The following is a 17,402-nucleotide window of genomic DNA, read 5'->3' on the forward strand; positions in this document are numbered from 1 at the left end:
ATTATTTATTTACCCATTTAAACCATTTTTATTATTTCTTCTCTGAAGTGTTCAATAAATTGCAGTAAATTTCAAAGACTATTGTATGATTTGGTTCTCAAATCTTACAAAGAAAACTGTGGAAAACAAAACAAAAAAGACATGTAACTTCACTGGCTGTTTCAGATGGTTAAAGGGGTATATCACCTGTTTTACATATGAAACTCAGTTTACATGTAACACGAGTATTACTCAACCTTTGAAAACAGTTGTATAGTGTCTTATTATATATTTATACATTTTAACAGAAAGCTTGCATTACAAATTGGAGGTTTGGGCTTTGAAAGAAGTGGCCATTTATAAAGCAGGGAGGGTCTTATGAAAGACACTCCTCAGTTGCAATATGGGAATTATACGATCCAGTGTTTTGGAGCTTGACTCATAATAGAGACTGAAAATCTGTCTATGGTCCCTGAACTTTATGGAAATGAAATACTAAATCACTGGAGTACTCGTTTAAAACACTAATCCACAGGTTAAATGTAATTCTCTTTGAGATGGTGGAATTAGTAATAATAATTAGTAAAAATGGGCCACGTTTTCATGTTTACTGACTTTAGTATCCAAATAAGCTTTTTAAGTTGATGCACTGCCTTTTTCATTATTTTTAAAGTGACCAAACGAGCAGAATTCCAGGAAAAAATGCCTTATTTTTTGTAGATGACGTCAGTGGAGAGAGTGGTTGAGTATGCAGAGCTGGAGACTGAAGCACCTTGGGAGACAGACAAACAGCCTCCGCATGACTGGCCAAAGACAGGCTCCATCACCTTTGACAGAGTCAACTTCTCGTACAGTGCAAACAAGCCTTTGGTGCTAAAGAACCTGACTGTTGTCTTCACATCCAGAGAAAAGGTTCTTGTCTTTATTCCCACCTGTGCATGCTTACTGGTGTGCACAGCCCATGACTTGGGTTGATATGCAGCTAGTGGAGAAGATGTGGTGTCATTCTTTTTTATGTGGCATTATTTTCAAATCAATTATTAAAGGGACAGCATATTGTGCTGCTGAATCTTGAGGACTATACCATTTGTGATTCATGGAATACATATCATGTAATTAAGACTGTTCAAGTGGATCCATTTTTTTCCCAATTTGCATTTTGAGCTACCTGACGGTGACAACTGTTTATTCACTATAGAGAGAGAAGAGGCCAAGGTAGAGGGGCAAAGGAAGAGAGAGAGGAAGCCAAAGGGAGATGGTTGAGGATGATTGAAATTGTGTTTAATGCGGGGGGTGTATTTTGCATGGCTATGGTTGGCCAGGGCGGCTGATTTCACAATGGATGGGTTGATAAGTGTAGAGCCCCTGGCTCTGACAGCCCATGGGAGGGATCTCTGCCGCATGCCATGGGGGTGAAAGGCTTTGTGCATCCTGACAGTTCCCCTTACACCCTTTTACGAGGAAACCTGCACCTACCACCTACAATACAAGATGCATTCACTGTCCCTCACTACAGTCATATACTATACATAATAATATAAAAGCACACAACTCACCACAACACTTCAGTTGACCTTCTGTTGTTTAGAAAGAAATAGCTTAGTAGGGCATAATACTTATCTCCAAGACTCAGAAAATCAAGATCAATAATGTAGTTCTCGCTTTTACATTTCATTATGCGATAGAAGTGCACAATAAAAATTCTTGAGTGAACTTTGACATTTTTATGAAACTAGATGGAAAGGTAGCATGTTTGATTATAGCATGTTTGATCTTACTCTCTTAGCCAGGAATAACGTACGGAAGACCAGGGGGGCTGGCCCTACAAAAGGGCACAAGTGACCCTAGTCTTGATCCACTTATTTTAGCAACAGTGACAGTATCAGAAGATTTTGGTCTTGCTCAAAGCTTGGTTGCCATTGTCGAACAAGAAGCACTTCATGTATCTTAATGCAGAGCATACTGCTGTTGGCATACAGAGCTTATGAGGTGTCCTCATTAGCACCTCCCTAGCAATTGCACCATAACTTTGTTGAGACTTTGACATTGTCCCAGGAAAGACTGAAATTTTTGAGCAAGTATGTCCCTGGTTTCACTGTGTAAACTAGTGTTAGTTGCTGGTATATGGTTATACTCCTGCTGCCACACTGCTGTCTACCCTTTGCCCTTGGTCCCAGATGAGAGGGACATGAGTTGCAGATTAGCAACTGTGTTTTTGCCACAAATGGACAATCTCTTGGTAACTCCTACTTTTGGCTTGAGTAGCCAGAGTTGGAGTTGTAGCTAGGTGGGGATATGTGGCTTTAGGATCGGTGGCTTGAGTACCAGGTCTGGAGGTCCTTTTAGAGCAACCGTGTGTGTTGGCATGTTATGAGGACAAGGTTTCTTTGTTATGCAAGCAATGCTGCTGGTAATCCCCTGTCTAAACAAAGGGTTTCCCATGGGCATTGGTAGTGACATATAACAGGCCTATATGTTGGCAGGAAGCAGTGTGTGGCATCAGCAGCTCAGTTCAGTCGAAAAAGTGATGATTTTCCTCATGGTGCCATTGTTGACATCATTCCTATTCATTGGGTTCTACCAGCAGATTGAATCTGAGTCTTTCTTATGGTCTGTGCACAGCTTTTTGGGATATGTTCTGTGAGTAAAATACCATGAGCGGTTTGCTCTGCAATGTTCTGTGTTGGTCTTCTTCAGGCCTATGCACAGCTTTAAACAAAGACCTGTGCATGGCACAATGTGGGTATGCAAAGATCTTACAGCGATAGGCAATGGCTAGAACTGCAGATATTCTCACTACAGTAATGGCAGGGTGACTCTGACATCATTCCACTAGACACACAAAAGAAACAGTGAGGACTAGAATGTGAATAGGTTTAGTTTTGAAAGTTGGCAGATTTAAGTTATTATATTTGTATAAATAAGGTTATTATATTCTCATATTATTATAAATGTTCAACTGAGGCTAAAATGTTTAAAAATTGGGCAAAACATAAATTATTTGATCTCCACATTGTACAAGTGGTTCCATCGTAGTTAGCCATACGACACTGTCCCTCAGCGTCATTACACTTAATGACACTAAACAATAAGCACTAGTGTTACTAATTATCTGAAGGAGCACAATATTATTTCATCTTTTTGTAAATTGGTGGAATTTTTACAGATTTAAAAACAACTCTCCTCTTTACACTGCAGGTTGGCATCGTTGGACGCACTGGTGCTGGTAAAAGCTCCCTGATCTCTGCCTTGTTCCGGCTGGCAGAACCTGAGGGAAGAATAATAATTGATGGTTTTCTTACTTCCACAATTGGTCTGCACACCCTGCGCCAGAAAATGTCCATCATCCCACAGGTGCCCCCTTAAATTTTATTTGTTTTATTTTATTTTTAATCTTTTTTAATTCTACCGAAGCGTCTTGAAAGATTTTAGATATCATAATATATTATAAATTAATTACAACAATAGTATTTTGCACTCTTTGTCCTATTCTAAAACTGCTGGACTTTTACCTTGACAGCTTCTGTAAGGTTTTGTTATTTCTCATGATTGAGAAATTTTAGATGAACACTGGTAACAGAAACCTTCATGCTTTGGCCCTTTTTTTATGCCTGGCTTTTAAAAAGCTAAAACAAGTGAGGAGAATTAGAGTCGTCACTCAGGGGATTTCTGAAAGTGAGACAAACGGATGCCTTGAGACAGTTTAACTTTATTTCCGCTTGTTGAAACTGATACGGCATTAAGAAAATGCCAGCCTGCGGGTGAGTGTCAGCAGAGTGGAGGGAGGGGAGAAGACTCCCACGGCCTGTGCTGTGAAGAGAGCAGTTCCCCATCCCTGACAGAGGATTAGCCCTCTACCCCCCAAACATGGGAAAGCTGCTTAGACGAAGTCTCCCCCATCCTCACAGTCAGAGTCCCCTTGTACACCATCACTTAGCCCAAGTCTCAAACATTTCTAGGGTGAAGCCAAGATGCGCAAAAACAGTTTCATTAATACTTTACTGTGGATTTGATAGGTTCCTGGCATTGCTACTACTTCAGATAAAGTTTTACTTCGTAGTCCAAACTAGTTTGAGATGGATGTGATGTGTGTTTGATGGGATTTTGTTTACTCTTTCAGTCTCTCCCAGAGGGAGTGACTCGCACAAAGTGGCAGGTTACGAGTCAGAACTTTAACTGCACACTCATCTATAACACATACTGGATGGCATTTTCATGACATGAAGTCTAACCAGCATTCAGAAGAGTAGAGTTTCTCTGTACTGTGCTCTTAGTTTTACAAACTTATATAGAGAGAAATGTCTTATATTTATACAAATTCATCTGAAAGCCTTTTATTCTCCTGCTAGACGTCAGAGATAAAGTGATATTCAGTCAGCCTTTCAGATGGAAAAAATATTGATATAAATTGCCAGTTGCTTTACTTTTTCATGTGGAATTATGACTGTGATATGTATACTGTATATTGCCAGTGAGGAGTTTCATTATTTGCCACCCACAGATTTGATTATGATAAGCTTTTATTAGCATATGGCATTAAAAAAGGATCCATTTCATTTTCTATTGAATTCTCAGGAATGACTTAGTAAAAATGAATTCTGTAGCAAACAGAGGGCTTAGAATTGGTGGAGCACATAATCGGTCTATGGAAAGCTGTGCTTGAAAGCAGTTTTTCCGACCCAACATTGAATCCTCAATTAAAGTGTGTCACAAAACTAGTTTGAATTGGGACTTCAGCTGGCTTAATGACAAGGCATGTATTTTGGTGACAGAGGGAAAAGCTCATTGGAAGTAAAGAGGTGGAACATTTTCTAAGACACAGGTAGCAGGGATGAAGTCCCACAAGCTGTATTTTTTTCTGAATGGAAATTGAGCAGTTAGTCCTGAGTCCTCAGACCTACATGAAGGTTTGTTGAGACATGATTTCGTATTTGAGGTGTGTATAGTGTATGTGTACAGTGTAGAAATTTGTTTGCTTACACACATGAATGCATGTTGCACTTTTTCACTGTACTGCTGTCACAGCACTGGCTTTGAGCTGACCTGTAAGAGAGCAGAGATGAAGGTGTGGATAGTGAATCACTCTCAGAGTAGTAGTTCTCTAATCTTAGTGCAGGACGCTGAGCCTTTTAGACCCATTGTGTATTTTTTACCTATACTCCTGGTCTAATCTCACAGTTGCCAGGTGAACATTTCCTATCTTGATTTGAGGTCAGATTCATATCTTGAGTAAGCTTGAGTTATCACTTTGCCTTGACTGTGATGAGGATACAATGGAAGCCGATCAGTTTTTGTTATGGAGAGTTGCTTGCTGCGCTGCATCACCTCTGTTGCTCTGTCACATCTAATTAAAGTTTTTTCAAATGTACATTATAACGATTTAAGTGTCATAAATTATGTGTTATGTTTCAAAGGTAAGTCCAGCTGTATTTGTTCACTGATAACACAATGCAAAAAGGATGCCATATGCAGTTATCTACTGCTGCCGTACCATGAGAGGCAAGACAGTCGCTTATAACGACCTGAGAGCGTCCTCGTGAGTGTTCAGTAAATCACTTGGAGCAGGATTTATGAATAGATATCTGACCTGACACGAGGTGATGCCGGCTTGTTCCTGTTTATCAGGTTTACCACAAACAGAGTGGCATGTTGGAACAGTGCCTGTAGACTTGTGGGATCTTTCCTCTGCACTGTAATAAAGAGATTTATTCACTCGCTTGAAGATGGCTGTTCAGCTGAGCCTTGATACAGGTGTGTGGCTCACCATAAATACATATCCTAGAAATTCTAGCTGGCCTTTCATGAGGGTAGTCAACTGATGTGTTAACCCCTATTGACAGATGCATTTCGGCAGACATATTGAGATTATTTCTAATACAGCTACTGTATGAAATTCTTTGTATTGTAACATTGACTAGATGGCACTTTTTGTGTCATATATTCAGACAACCTCGCACAGCTATTCTCCACCAACACCAGTGCACAAGCTCTGGTTTTCCAAGTAAAAAGATCAACTTATTGGAGAATAGTTGCTCAGAGCATTGAATAGAGCTCCTGAGTGTAGCAAGCCCTTTGTGAACATCTTCCCCTCACACATTGCCTAGCGGCGCTCTATAAAGCCTGTCTTAACCCTTTTCATACATCTTCCCCCTTGTCATTATCTTAACTGGCCACGGCCTTCTCTTTCTATATCCATTTATCCACAGGACCCAGTTCTCTTCACGGGCACCATGAGGAAGAATCTGGACCCTTTCAGGCAGCACACAGATGAGGACCTGTGGAATGCACTCCAAGAGGTACTCCAGCGTGGCTCTGAATGATTCCCCCTCGCCAGCCCAGGGGGGATCCCTCTGTCCCCCTGTACAATGCTGCCATTCAGCCTCCCTGCTCGCCACAAGTCATGGGGGGAAATCCCATTAGGGCCATGGGGCCCAGCTCAATGTGCGGCTTGTAACTGGGAACCATTGAAAGTGCTGGGGGAGATGTGTTTGGGCAGTCAGGCCAACCAGGATGAAGGCTCCCCCCACAGTGAAGGGCTTCAGCTCCTGGTCCTGCCTCTGAATGGGTTTGGTGGCCTGGATTAAAGCTAGAGGCTGGCCACAAGAGAGCACTGGCCAAGGTCATCAGTGGACCTGGCCCTGCATTGTGCCAGGCGGTTAATGGGTGTGTTTGGATGGCTCTTTAAAGACATCCCCACAGGAAGCCTTTATGCAGGAGTAATGAAGGGTTGGGGCTCTGCTCTCCCTCTCCACAGGTGCAGATGAAGGCTGTGGTGGAGGAACTGCCCAATAGGCTTGAGACGGTGCTGACTGAGTCGGGCTCTAACTTCAGCGTGGGCCAGAGGCAGCTGGTGTGTTTGGCCAGGGCCATCCTCCGCAAAAACCGCATCCTCATTATTGATGAGGCCACAGCCAATGTGGACCCAAGGTGGGGGGACACTTGAGTCCATGAAAACAACATTTTACAATGATGTTAGAACAGTCTCATCCATATGTAGCTTGGTTACTGTAAACTGAAGTGACTCAAGATTGGTGTGTTTATCTGGATTTAACAAAACTGTAGTACCACCACCACTACTTCTCTGTAGAGTAATTCAAATAGGAATTATTCTTAAATCAAGACTGTTTGAGCATCTGTCTAAATATATCAGTAGCACATACATTTAATTAAACCCTCATGAAAAGATGCAAAAAATTATTAAATATAATATGCATTACTTGGAGGTAAAGTGAGTATATAAAATAATTATTTTCACTTAATGGTGTGATTGGATTGTTGGAGCAGACCGATTACAGTGGCCTTATTGTCAGAAAGTCAAAATATAGTTAGCAATGTCGAATTTAATCAGAAATAGTTACAATTAGTCATATTGAACAAAATCATAAGTCAAAATAACTGAATCTATCTTTGTAAACTTACAGACCTGTCATATCCTTCATTTTTATGTCTACTACTGCACATACCTCGCTGCTGATTTAGCCATTGTTCTGTGTTGAGTAAAATCCCTGCTCGAGGGTCTATAGGAAGAGAGTTTTTTTGTGCTGAGGTTTTGTGTTCCCTTCTCCTTTAGAACTGACAGCCTCATCCAGCAGACTATCCGGGACAAGTTTCAAGAGTGTACGGTTCTAACCATTGCTCACAGGCTCAACAGTATCATCGACTGTGACAGAATACTGGTTAGTAAGGAAGTTTCCATTGTCCAGCACTTCATTTAGTATTATAAAATGAGACCAATCTCCTCTGGTATCAGTTTTAGGGAAAGTTTTTAATAATAACAGACAGAAAATAGGGGTTAAACAAAAAATTACTATCTCCCTAACTACTTCCTAATATTTTATGATATGCCTTCAAAAATTTAAAAAACCCTCTTTCTCGTCAACTATGACAAACTGAGCTCCTTTTGTGTACAGAGTTTGAGGTGTAATGTAAAGTAGCCTACAAAAACATGTGCCTCATATTCACTTAGACCACCGTGCATTACAGGCACCTGAGATTCAGAGCCTTTAAACACCTCTTTTTATAAATGTCGGAAGCTTACTACAGAGTGTTTACAGAATTTTAATTCACTTGCCTTATTTTGCAACAGCTGGGGTGATTTCTCCCTCACAGCACTGCCTCTCATTGAGCCTGCGCTCGTGCCACTTAATCTTTGGCCCTTTCCTGCTACTGCCTGCAGAGGTGCCAATTAGTGCCATTTGTGGCAGCATTTGTTAAGTGTCTATGGAGGGCTGGGCACGACCTGGTGGCTGCTCGGTCACTGAGAGGGTTGCTGAGAAAAGTCAAATATCACACAGCGGGGACTGTTTCACACCTCCACTCGTGTTAAATGCCCCCAGATTGTCACACACTCCGGGAGAACTAAATTGGGACACACCTGAGTTGCCTTGTCCAAATCTTTAGCTTTGCCATATTTAGACACAGAATGTTTTTTCAAGATACAAACTTTATCTCCTAGTATCCTGCTCCTAAACTGTTGATTATGACAGCAGGTGCAGGAGTCTCCCTTTCATACTAAACACTCACTGAAACTGTGCTTTAGCCATAACAAACTGCTCATTACCACTGTAAGGCGATCGAGCTTGTTAAAATTTGTCTGTGATATAATTGTAGTCTTTTCCAAACTGCTTGAATTGGCACTATTCTTTGTGTGGTTTACATAGTATGTGATGACATAGAAATGATGGTAATTTTCTAGAGTGTCTTAAAGGTGTCATTGTTGGATTTGGGTGAGGACCACCCCTGAGCCGCTGAAATGACAGGATAAATACATGGTTAAATCACGGATCTTCAGTCTGTCAGAGTCAGCGTAGTAGACTTTCACACTGCTAACAGGTTACGCTCATTGTCCGTGGCCCTGTCGAGCAGAAAGAGGCACTGGTGTTTGCTGTTGCATGAGTCACATAAAATGGATGGTTCAGAGGCACAGAGAACTACTGTTTCCCCATTCATCTTGCACTGTCTGCATGCATCACTCAGCAGTGAAACAGCTGAAATGTCTGTTTTCTCCAAAGTAAAGTATACAGGCGGTGTCACAAGCACACCCAACATTGTATGTGTGATTGTAGGTTCTGGATGCTGGCAGGATCCAGGAGTATGATGAGCCATTTGTGTTGCTCCAGAACCAGGATGGGCTTTTTTACCAGATGGTCCAACAGACAGGCAGAGCTGAGGCCGCCTCACTGTTGCACACAGCCAAACAGGTAACCACACCCACCATTGTCCCAGGACGGGGCTATCACTAAATAGAGTCCAGTTGTGGGACACTAATCCCAGACTCTCCCTTTAACTCCAGACTTCATTGCTCACCTCCAAAATAATACAGTTAAGCAACAGAAGATGTGCATAACCCTGACAATGCAAAGACACTTGATTACCATTTTAATTTAAAGTGCCTACTTGGAGCATTGCTACACCATAACATTAATTTCAAGAGAGAAATTGTCCCTTTGTAGATTCACATCCTCTGATTTCATCACAGAAACTCTGTATAATCTCTTTTCTCATAATGTAATTTTGAGATCATTTTAGAGATGATTCTAGAAAAGCAGCTTTCTTTGCACTATATCTATTTTGAAATATTGGGTTTAACTTCATCGCGATTTGGGATAAACTTTCTATGGGGATTACTGTAATAGAGAATGTCCATATTTTTTCCCTGTGAAATTCATTTGTGATGTATTTCCCCTTCAGACACTGAACAGATAACAGCCGGCTATTCATTGTTCAATTCCATTTTATGTGCATCTGTCTGGGACTACAGATACCATATTGCAACTTCAAACAGGTCTTTGTGAAATAAGAAAAAGTAGGCATCGTTTCATTTTCTCTCTGTCCCTCGCACAAATTTATCAGCGGAACTGTATCTTCTCAGCCAGAGGAGTGAAATGAGTAAAATACTGATTTCAAAGACTCAGCACACTGTGGTATTATTTGGTATCGTCTTACCCTGCACACTGGCGGATTGGTAGTGACATTGTTCAAGCCCTTACGTTTTCCTTTCTTTATTGTAGGGTGCTCTCCTTAGATCAGATTACTGCGGCATCCATAACTGTCTAGCACCACTTATTAAATAGTGAGATGGTCCACATGTTTTGTGTCAAGTTTCTATAGTTGTCAGTCAAGGTTTAAATACATTCAATAATCTGATATCAACCTCTCGCTTCTTTGTTCATGTTGAAAGAGAATCTCAGAGTAGACCGTATATCTGTATAGCTGTGGCCAACCTGTTTTTTGCTTGTTTTGCCTCTTTTTCACGAGCTGTCTGTTATTGACATTTTTGGTCTGTCAGAGCCTCTTTGTGTAAATAAATCAAGCGTTTTGTAGACACTTTAAAGCAAACACTGATATCTTCCAAGACAGTTTTTCAAATACAATCGCACAGCTCAGCATAGAAGTCACTGTTGGAGAAAATTAACTCAAATAAAACAAATAATTTCGGTGATTATCTCTGATATTTTCTCCCTCGAATTTCACAGTTGTTTATGAGGCTAAATAAGCCACTTTTGCATGCTTCAGCGGGTGACAAATCCCTTCACCCGCCTCTGACTGGATCTGTCATAAAACACACCTTAACAGATCGTAGCTTAGATTGGACTGTGTGCTTGTAGTCTATGACACTGCTTCCCTGATACACTTCCAGGTTTACATGAACAAAAAGCGAGTGACAGACGTGCGCTGTGCCAAGGACATCCGTGTCATCTTTGAGACGTCTCTTTGACAGTTTGGAGAGTCGCTGTGGCCATCACCGACCAAATCCTTTACCAGTTATACTTAGTTCCTTTACTGTGCATTAAAATGTGTTTAGACTTCCAGCAGACATTGTTTAGTATGTGCTGCATTTGATTATCATAGTCCTTTAGTCTGGTTCAGAAAAGAGGCAAGTATCTGAGCCAGTCTGTGCCCTTATTGACAGCAAATACTGCATGGCTGTTTATTGATCACAGTCTGCTATGTTTATGTATGTATGTTCTGGCCTCTTGGGTAGCTTCAATCCTGCACCGCTGCAGAAAAGAGTGCAGATATTGGGTGTGTTTATCCTGGTGCAATAAATTATCGCTGTCTTAAATTATTCTTTTAAAGCAGACATCGCTTTATCTCTCTTTTTATTATTTGGAAAATGCTTGTGAAAGCAAGGAGAAACTGAGAGGAGACACCAATGTTTTCAGTAATTATTGTGCCTTAATCAGACCATTGATCCCATTAATTGCACTGTTTTTATTGAATAGACTTCCTGCACTTTGACCATCGTGGTTTTATGTCTACCTCAGCTCTTGTCAGGAAAAAAAAAAAGTAAAGTTGAAATGGAACATTTCATTTAAAAGAAACACCAAGGAACGTGGGACAGAAGTTTTAAGTTTATTGCAGATAAACTGCTGATTGAAGATTTTTCTCCAGTGTAATATAAACTTTCTCTCTTTGCTCTTCTAAGAAATGCTGTTGCTGCTTTGAAAACGTAGCACTTTTTACTTTGGCAATAGTATGAACTTTAGTATGACTATTTACACTTGTGTATTAATTTGCACTGTTTGTTTTCTATATCTTTATGTATGTTTTTTTTTTTTATCAGTAATTGAATTTTGTTAAAGGTAATATTTCAGTGAGTTTGCTATTTGTAGTTGTTTAGTCATAAATAAAGGCTACAAATGGTAGAAAAAGCAGAAAAAGTAGAGGAAATTCAAATGATATATAATAAAATAGTATTTCTAATGTTTCAGTACTGTCTTCATTTTACTTTTAAAACATTGTTGTCTCCTATTACACCGACTCACTAACCATTTCCTCCCGCTGTTGCTCATACTATATTCAGTTGTCTGAATGGTGCGTTTGCCTCAGGTCAGTGATCACAACTGCTCATGACCACGACGCAACAAATTGGTAAGTGATTGAGAAAACAACCCAGTGATTACTGTGTTGAGTCAAGTGATGTTTAAATTTTGTTTCACGGTGGTAACGTGGTGCAGCTTTTTACTCCGTTATTTTAACATGCTAGTAGTGCAATATGACGATTAAATCCTAATAACAATGTGATTTTTTCATCACCAGCTCAATTAGAAAAGAGCTGTTTAATTTGCCCTCATACAGACAAGAACAGAGCAGGTGATTACACATTCAGAGACGGCTGTCAGTAAACACTTAGCCTGGTATAAAAGGCAGCATTTAACCAGGCCCAGATTTGGGTCGTGAACTGCGGGACATCAGTTCCTTTAAAAGCTGAGTGATTTACACAATTCATTAAAGCCAGTGAATCTTCAGCCAGCGTCATATTAAATGGTTACTTACTCTCAAATAGGCCCTTGGGAGTAGAATTGTTGGCTTGCGAATAGATTAAAGTTTACATTGAAAAGAGAAATTGAATTCAGAGGTAATCAATAGCATAATGGGCCAGTGAGAGGAGCCTGCTGCCTGAAATGAAATTACCATATTTTTAATCTTAATTTTCCACTCTGTTTATCTGACAGTGTGGATGTGCAATCCAAACAGATAATGAGAGAGTGGGATATTGACAGTGGGGTTCTCTGGAGTGCTTGTTTCAGTGATTAAACGCTGTGATCTGTGATTACTTTGTGTCGGGTGTCAGGCTGGCGGCCAGGGCCCGGGGAGACACAGGCACATAGCAGCTGGAGCATCATGGGTCTCTGAGGTGCTAATGCACCTGACACAGCATTGACAGCATCCGAAACCCTATCAGGGACTGCACCACACGGCACTGCCACAATAGGAATACTCATGGCACTATCTACATCAGAGTCAGCATATATCCTCTCTGCTCTCCCCTCGATAACAGCCAACACAAGAATGGTGACAACAAAGTTTACACAATAAGTATTATTAACCAGATACCTTCCTACGTCGCCCAATAATACTGCCATTTTAAGACATATCTGAATAGGTGTGCAAATAGCAATGCCATCAACATAGTGCTGATAAGGCTTTAATAAAATAATGTCTTAGAAACCTGGCTGTCCACACAATGAAGTTTAATCCCAAAGAAATAAAACACAAAATAAGAGTCAGCACAATGTGGAAGCAGTGAATGAAATGATGAATTCAAGCTGTAGCATCCACACTTTAACAGAAAAGTGATACGTTGGAGCTGATTTGAGGATGTGATACATGCTCCATTCAGTTAAAGATGATCTATTGTCAGTTGAGAGAAGAATAATGTAAAAGTATGTATAACAACTGAAAGTGGTGTAAATTGTTTAAGGTTGTTTTGTTATGGGCCAACAAATAAGTAGTCTCAGGACCATTTTTGGTTGAGGGGACAATGTTTTTCGCAAACTTTCTGTTGTGCCAGCATTTTCTTTTGTGATGGATACTGCTGTTTGACAAATGAAAACAAATTGCATGGTGCAGGCGTCTGAATGGCAGGGAGTTGGGGAGTGTCAAACCCGGCGCTGAAAGACGATGAAGCGAGAGCCTCAGGTTTTTGTGGGCGACTCAGACCTGACTGATCCCAGCATAAAGTACTTGTTGAAGAGAAGGAGAAAAGGAGAACAGGATTTCGACAGGCTGCAGTGAAATTAGGAGAATTGACTATGGCGGCTTTGTTCCTGGCTGGTGACATGGGGTGGGGGAGATGGGGAGACTGGAGTGATTCCCCAGAGACTCTGCGCTCAGCCTTTCTAAAGTGACTACAAAACTGAATATCTGACAAGTTCCCAAGGCCTGACATGACTCTGTGTAGAGCTCAGAAAAACAAACAACAAATGGCAAGTTTTTAAGATACATGCGGTGACACTGGATGTAGTGTGTTAGAAAATGGCTTTTTATCTTGTTAAAAATAGGCGCTCAATTTGGAATATGTTGATGCTATATTTTCTAGATTGATGCAACAACCTAGTTAGACCTAGTTTTTCCTGTGACAGACTTTGTCAAAGTGGAAAAAATTATAAGTACCAAATGTTGATTTCCAACTTATAACTAGTAGTTCCTCTTTGGTGTAGCATCATAAACAAACAAACATTAGCTGCAAGTCATTCCTCCCAACAAGCACATGTGAGTTTTAATAAGCCGTACTGTATCATGGTGCCTCAGCAGTTTAGTGACCATCCTGGCCTGGCCTGGCCTTATGGACTGGCCCACTAATACCGCTACAAACAATAATTATAGGTCACACGTGTAATGGATGATGCTTCGTAAACTCTCAAGGCTGTGGTTTGTTTCAAACTCTGTTGAGTGTGAGTATATTTAAAATTCCGTGCATAATTTTTTGTCAGATTTAACAACTTTTTTTATGCACAACATTTACACAGAATAAAAGAGCTGTTGAAATGAAAAAAGCATTTTATTTAGGGAAAAGAAAACTTATAAGAAACAGAACAAGTGGTCCTCAAAGAAGCCTGGATTTTTGTAATTGTACCTGTCCCTGCTGCTTTGAACTAAACTGGCTAATGTGGCCCTTTGAAAAGCCACCAAATAGGAAACCTCTTTGCATGCTTTAGCCTTAAATCCTGGGCATGCTCTGTCACCTTCCAAAAGTGCCGTTTGATTCTTCAACTGCGAGAGAAAGAAGCAAAGTGGAGGGCTAGACAATAGCGGAGGGCTTATCTCATCAGTAAATAAGGCTTATTGCTTAAAGCTATAAAAGGCTATGCTTATTGGTGATGTCATGCCTTTGTGGAAGATTGATGAAGCTTGAGGCAGGGGGCATAATGTGAGTGTGAATGTGTGTGTGTGTGTGTGTGTGTGTGTGTGTGTGTGTGTGTGTGTGTGTGTGTGTGTGTGTGTGTGTGTGTGTGTGTGTAGAAGGAGGAGGCCTGGTGCACCAAACTCAAGAGTTTCTAACTTTCCCCCCGCAGAGTAGGATATAATTTAAAATGTATGACATATATTTTAACTGCTGCTGCACTAAAATTGCAATCTTTGGTGGTAAACTAACCCAAATGTACTTCAAAGTTCCATCTGGCCAGGGGGCTTTTATCCTTGGCCATGAGAGCGGTTGATGTTCTATGCATGTAAACGTGCAGCTTTGGGTAAAGGTGGGGACAGCTTGTGTCCCCCATTATTGTCTGGTTGCATTTACGTGGGTCCAAGGGCCCACTGTGTCTTTTCGGGTTACTTTCTCATCATTTCTCCTAATGTAGAGACCCACAGGGTTGGTGGCAAGCGCACAATGCGGCTGTTGTATGGTTACTGTCAGCTCTCTCAAATAAGGCTTCCTGTTCATTAGACTTCTTTTCACCTCCGTACAATGCGCCAGCTTTGCAGCAATAGTGAGTCGACGCCCATCTCTTCAATGCCATGTGAATAGTTCTAAATAGTGTTTATGCAAGCCATTGTTGTCTATTGTGTGTCCAGTCTTAATGCACAGTGATTTGCCTGCTTTTGTAGCCTGGGATACATTATCTTGCTTATGTGGCTTCAGATGCATGCCTGGCTTTTGAGCCAGTAAACAGTCTAAAAGTTAACTCCCTATGGACAATTCTGGAGATGCCTGATAAAGTAGGACAGAGTATAGCAACTGGCCCATTTCATGTCCCGCTATAATTACTCAAATGGCTTCTTCCTCTGTTTAGTACATATCTGTTCTAAACTTTGTAGTTCCATCACTTCATAGATTTTTTTCCCTGGGAAAAAGTCACACCTCTCTAATTTAATTTCAAGGACTTGTGCTTTGCCTCCCTACAAAATGTAACAATTAAAAGAAAGTTTGGAAAAGAGTTAAACTTAACTTAACAAAGCTGATTTTAAATCATAATCTATGGAGATCATTCTTTTTTCAGTAAATACACAGTAAAGTTGATGCTGTTGCTTTCAAAGATTAGACTGACAGTATCTGTTGCACATCTGGTGAAGAATGTCTATTCAGTGGGGAGATGTATTTAAACCCTGTGTCTTTATTCTTCAAACTGTCAGTGTGAAAATGAAAGGGTAATACGGATAGACAGCCAGGTGGATAATCTGACACACATCACAGTCAAAGAATAAAAACTTTTACATCTTGAAGATAATGTCAAAATGATACGTCTCGTAATGGAAATTTTATGTCTCATGACTCCCATCAGTTACTTTAATATGGATTTCTGTTGTTACACATGTGTGTTTGTACCACAACTTCATTGATTAAGTTGATTTGTAAAAAGATAAGAAGTAAAGCCATAGAGATCTGGCCCATCTGGTTTCATATTTCGCAGTACATACCGTTGAAAACAAAATTGTTCCTGTTCTTAGCTACGTTTTGCTGTCTGACATCTTTCTAACAACTGTTGAGGGTGCTGCCAGAGCACTTTGGAAAATGTTATTTCTTAAGTTGGAGGCAGCTAAAATATTTTTCCAAAAGAAAACAAAATAACCCTGAAAATTGAGAGTAGGAATGAGCAGCATATTATAGCCTTCATCTGTTTGTGGCATTGTTCTAGAGAGTGTATACATCACCTTCCAGAGAGTAACTGATAGGCCTAGCCATTCACTGCTTGGATAGATGCACAAAAGCAGAAGATATCTGCGGCGCAGATTACATTATACTCATTTCAAAAGCATTCATAGTCAAGTATGCAGAACAGAAAAAAAGATGCTTTTAATGCCGGCCGATGATTACAGGTGAGAGATGTAACTGATAGTTGGTCCATTATTGTTTGGAGATTTGGTGTGTTTGACCCCCTAAAGCATTCGGCTGCCAAGGGAATTTCAAACAAGCCCGGGACTTGGGAGGAAAGGAATGTTATGATTGCTTTCAGTGACACTGATACAACGCTGTCACATCACTGACTCCAGACTACAGGAGGAGCTCCACTGTGACAGAGCTGAGTCTCAGTACATGAACAGTTAGCAGCAGGCATTTCATTAACCTGTCAGAGAGAGACTAGACGCTGCTTTGTCTTTGATTGCCACATCACCTTACGCTCATGCTGCTGCTTATACATTTGACCTCCGTTAGCCCACCAGGTGTTTTTCACATTTTATTTAATGAAGTGTAGTCATGAGGTAATTCGTTGACTGCAACAATACTCCTTGGAGCAAATTTTTTCCTTTTTTTTTTTTACACCAAAGTAGTGATGTTGACTTGCGTTGCTTCTGGGCTGATATTTTCATTAAAGGCTGTCTTATCAAATAATGAAATAAAGAATCTGTTTCTTGCCCAACGCTATTACCTCCCACAAATCAAAAGGTTTCCAGTGTAATGTCTTGCCTCCCATACCAGTTAATTAGGTAGCGTTGTCCTACATACTAATGCTACTTTCATGAGAATAATCTGAGACAATAAACCTGTCTCTTTTGTGTCCTTTTGCAAGCCCTCTTAATTAATATCAGCAAATACAAACCAAAGTTAATTGAAATTTGAACAGCCCATCTTTATAGTTTACAATAATACAATCACTAGTGTTTTGTTACTGTTGTTGAATTACTATAATAACTGGTATCATATCTCTATTTAGTATTTCATTGATTGCTCTCAGGGATGCAGCAGAAATATAGAAGAA

The 17,402-nt window shown here is 40.4% G+C and overlaps 1 protein-coding gene across 3 annotated transcripts in view; it reads left to right on the top strand.

Annotated features, from left to right (window-relative positions):
* LOC120801408 (multidrug resistance-associated protein 4-like) overlaps positions 1-11,572 on the top strand; it is a 38,584-nt gene extending 27,012 nt beyond the window's left edge. For all 3 annotated transcript variants that reach the window (XM_040148371.1, XM_040148372.1, XM_040148373.1), the window contains 7 exons: positions 700-891; positions 3,178-3,333; positions 6,186-6,275; positions 6,734-6,906; positions 7,550-7,655; positions 9,045-9,179; positions 10,619-11,572. In XM_040148371.1, the coding sequence (XP_040004305.1) occupies positions 700-891; positions 3,178-3,333; positions 6,186-6,275; positions 6,734-6,906; positions 7,550-7,655; positions 9,045-9,179; positions 10,619-10,696 (930 nt within the window). In that variant the 3' untranslated portion in view covers positions 10,697-11,572. The remainder of the gene's footprint in view (positions 1-699; positions 892-3,177; positions 3,334-6,185; positions 6,276-6,733; positions 6,907-7,549; positions 7,656-9,044; positions 9,180-10,618) is intronic.
* Positions 11,573-17,402: the final 5,830 nt, after the last annotated feature.

Source organism: Xiphias gladius, chromosome 16, assembly GCF_016859285.1.
Source record: "Xiphias gladius isolate SHS-SW01 ecotype Sanya breed wild chromosome 16, ASM1685928v1, whole genome shotgun sequence".
In the NCBI taxonomy this organism is placed as follows: domain Eukaryota; kingdom Metazoa; phylum Chordata; class Actinopteri; order Istiophoriformes; family Xiphiidae; genus Xiphias; species Xiphias gladius.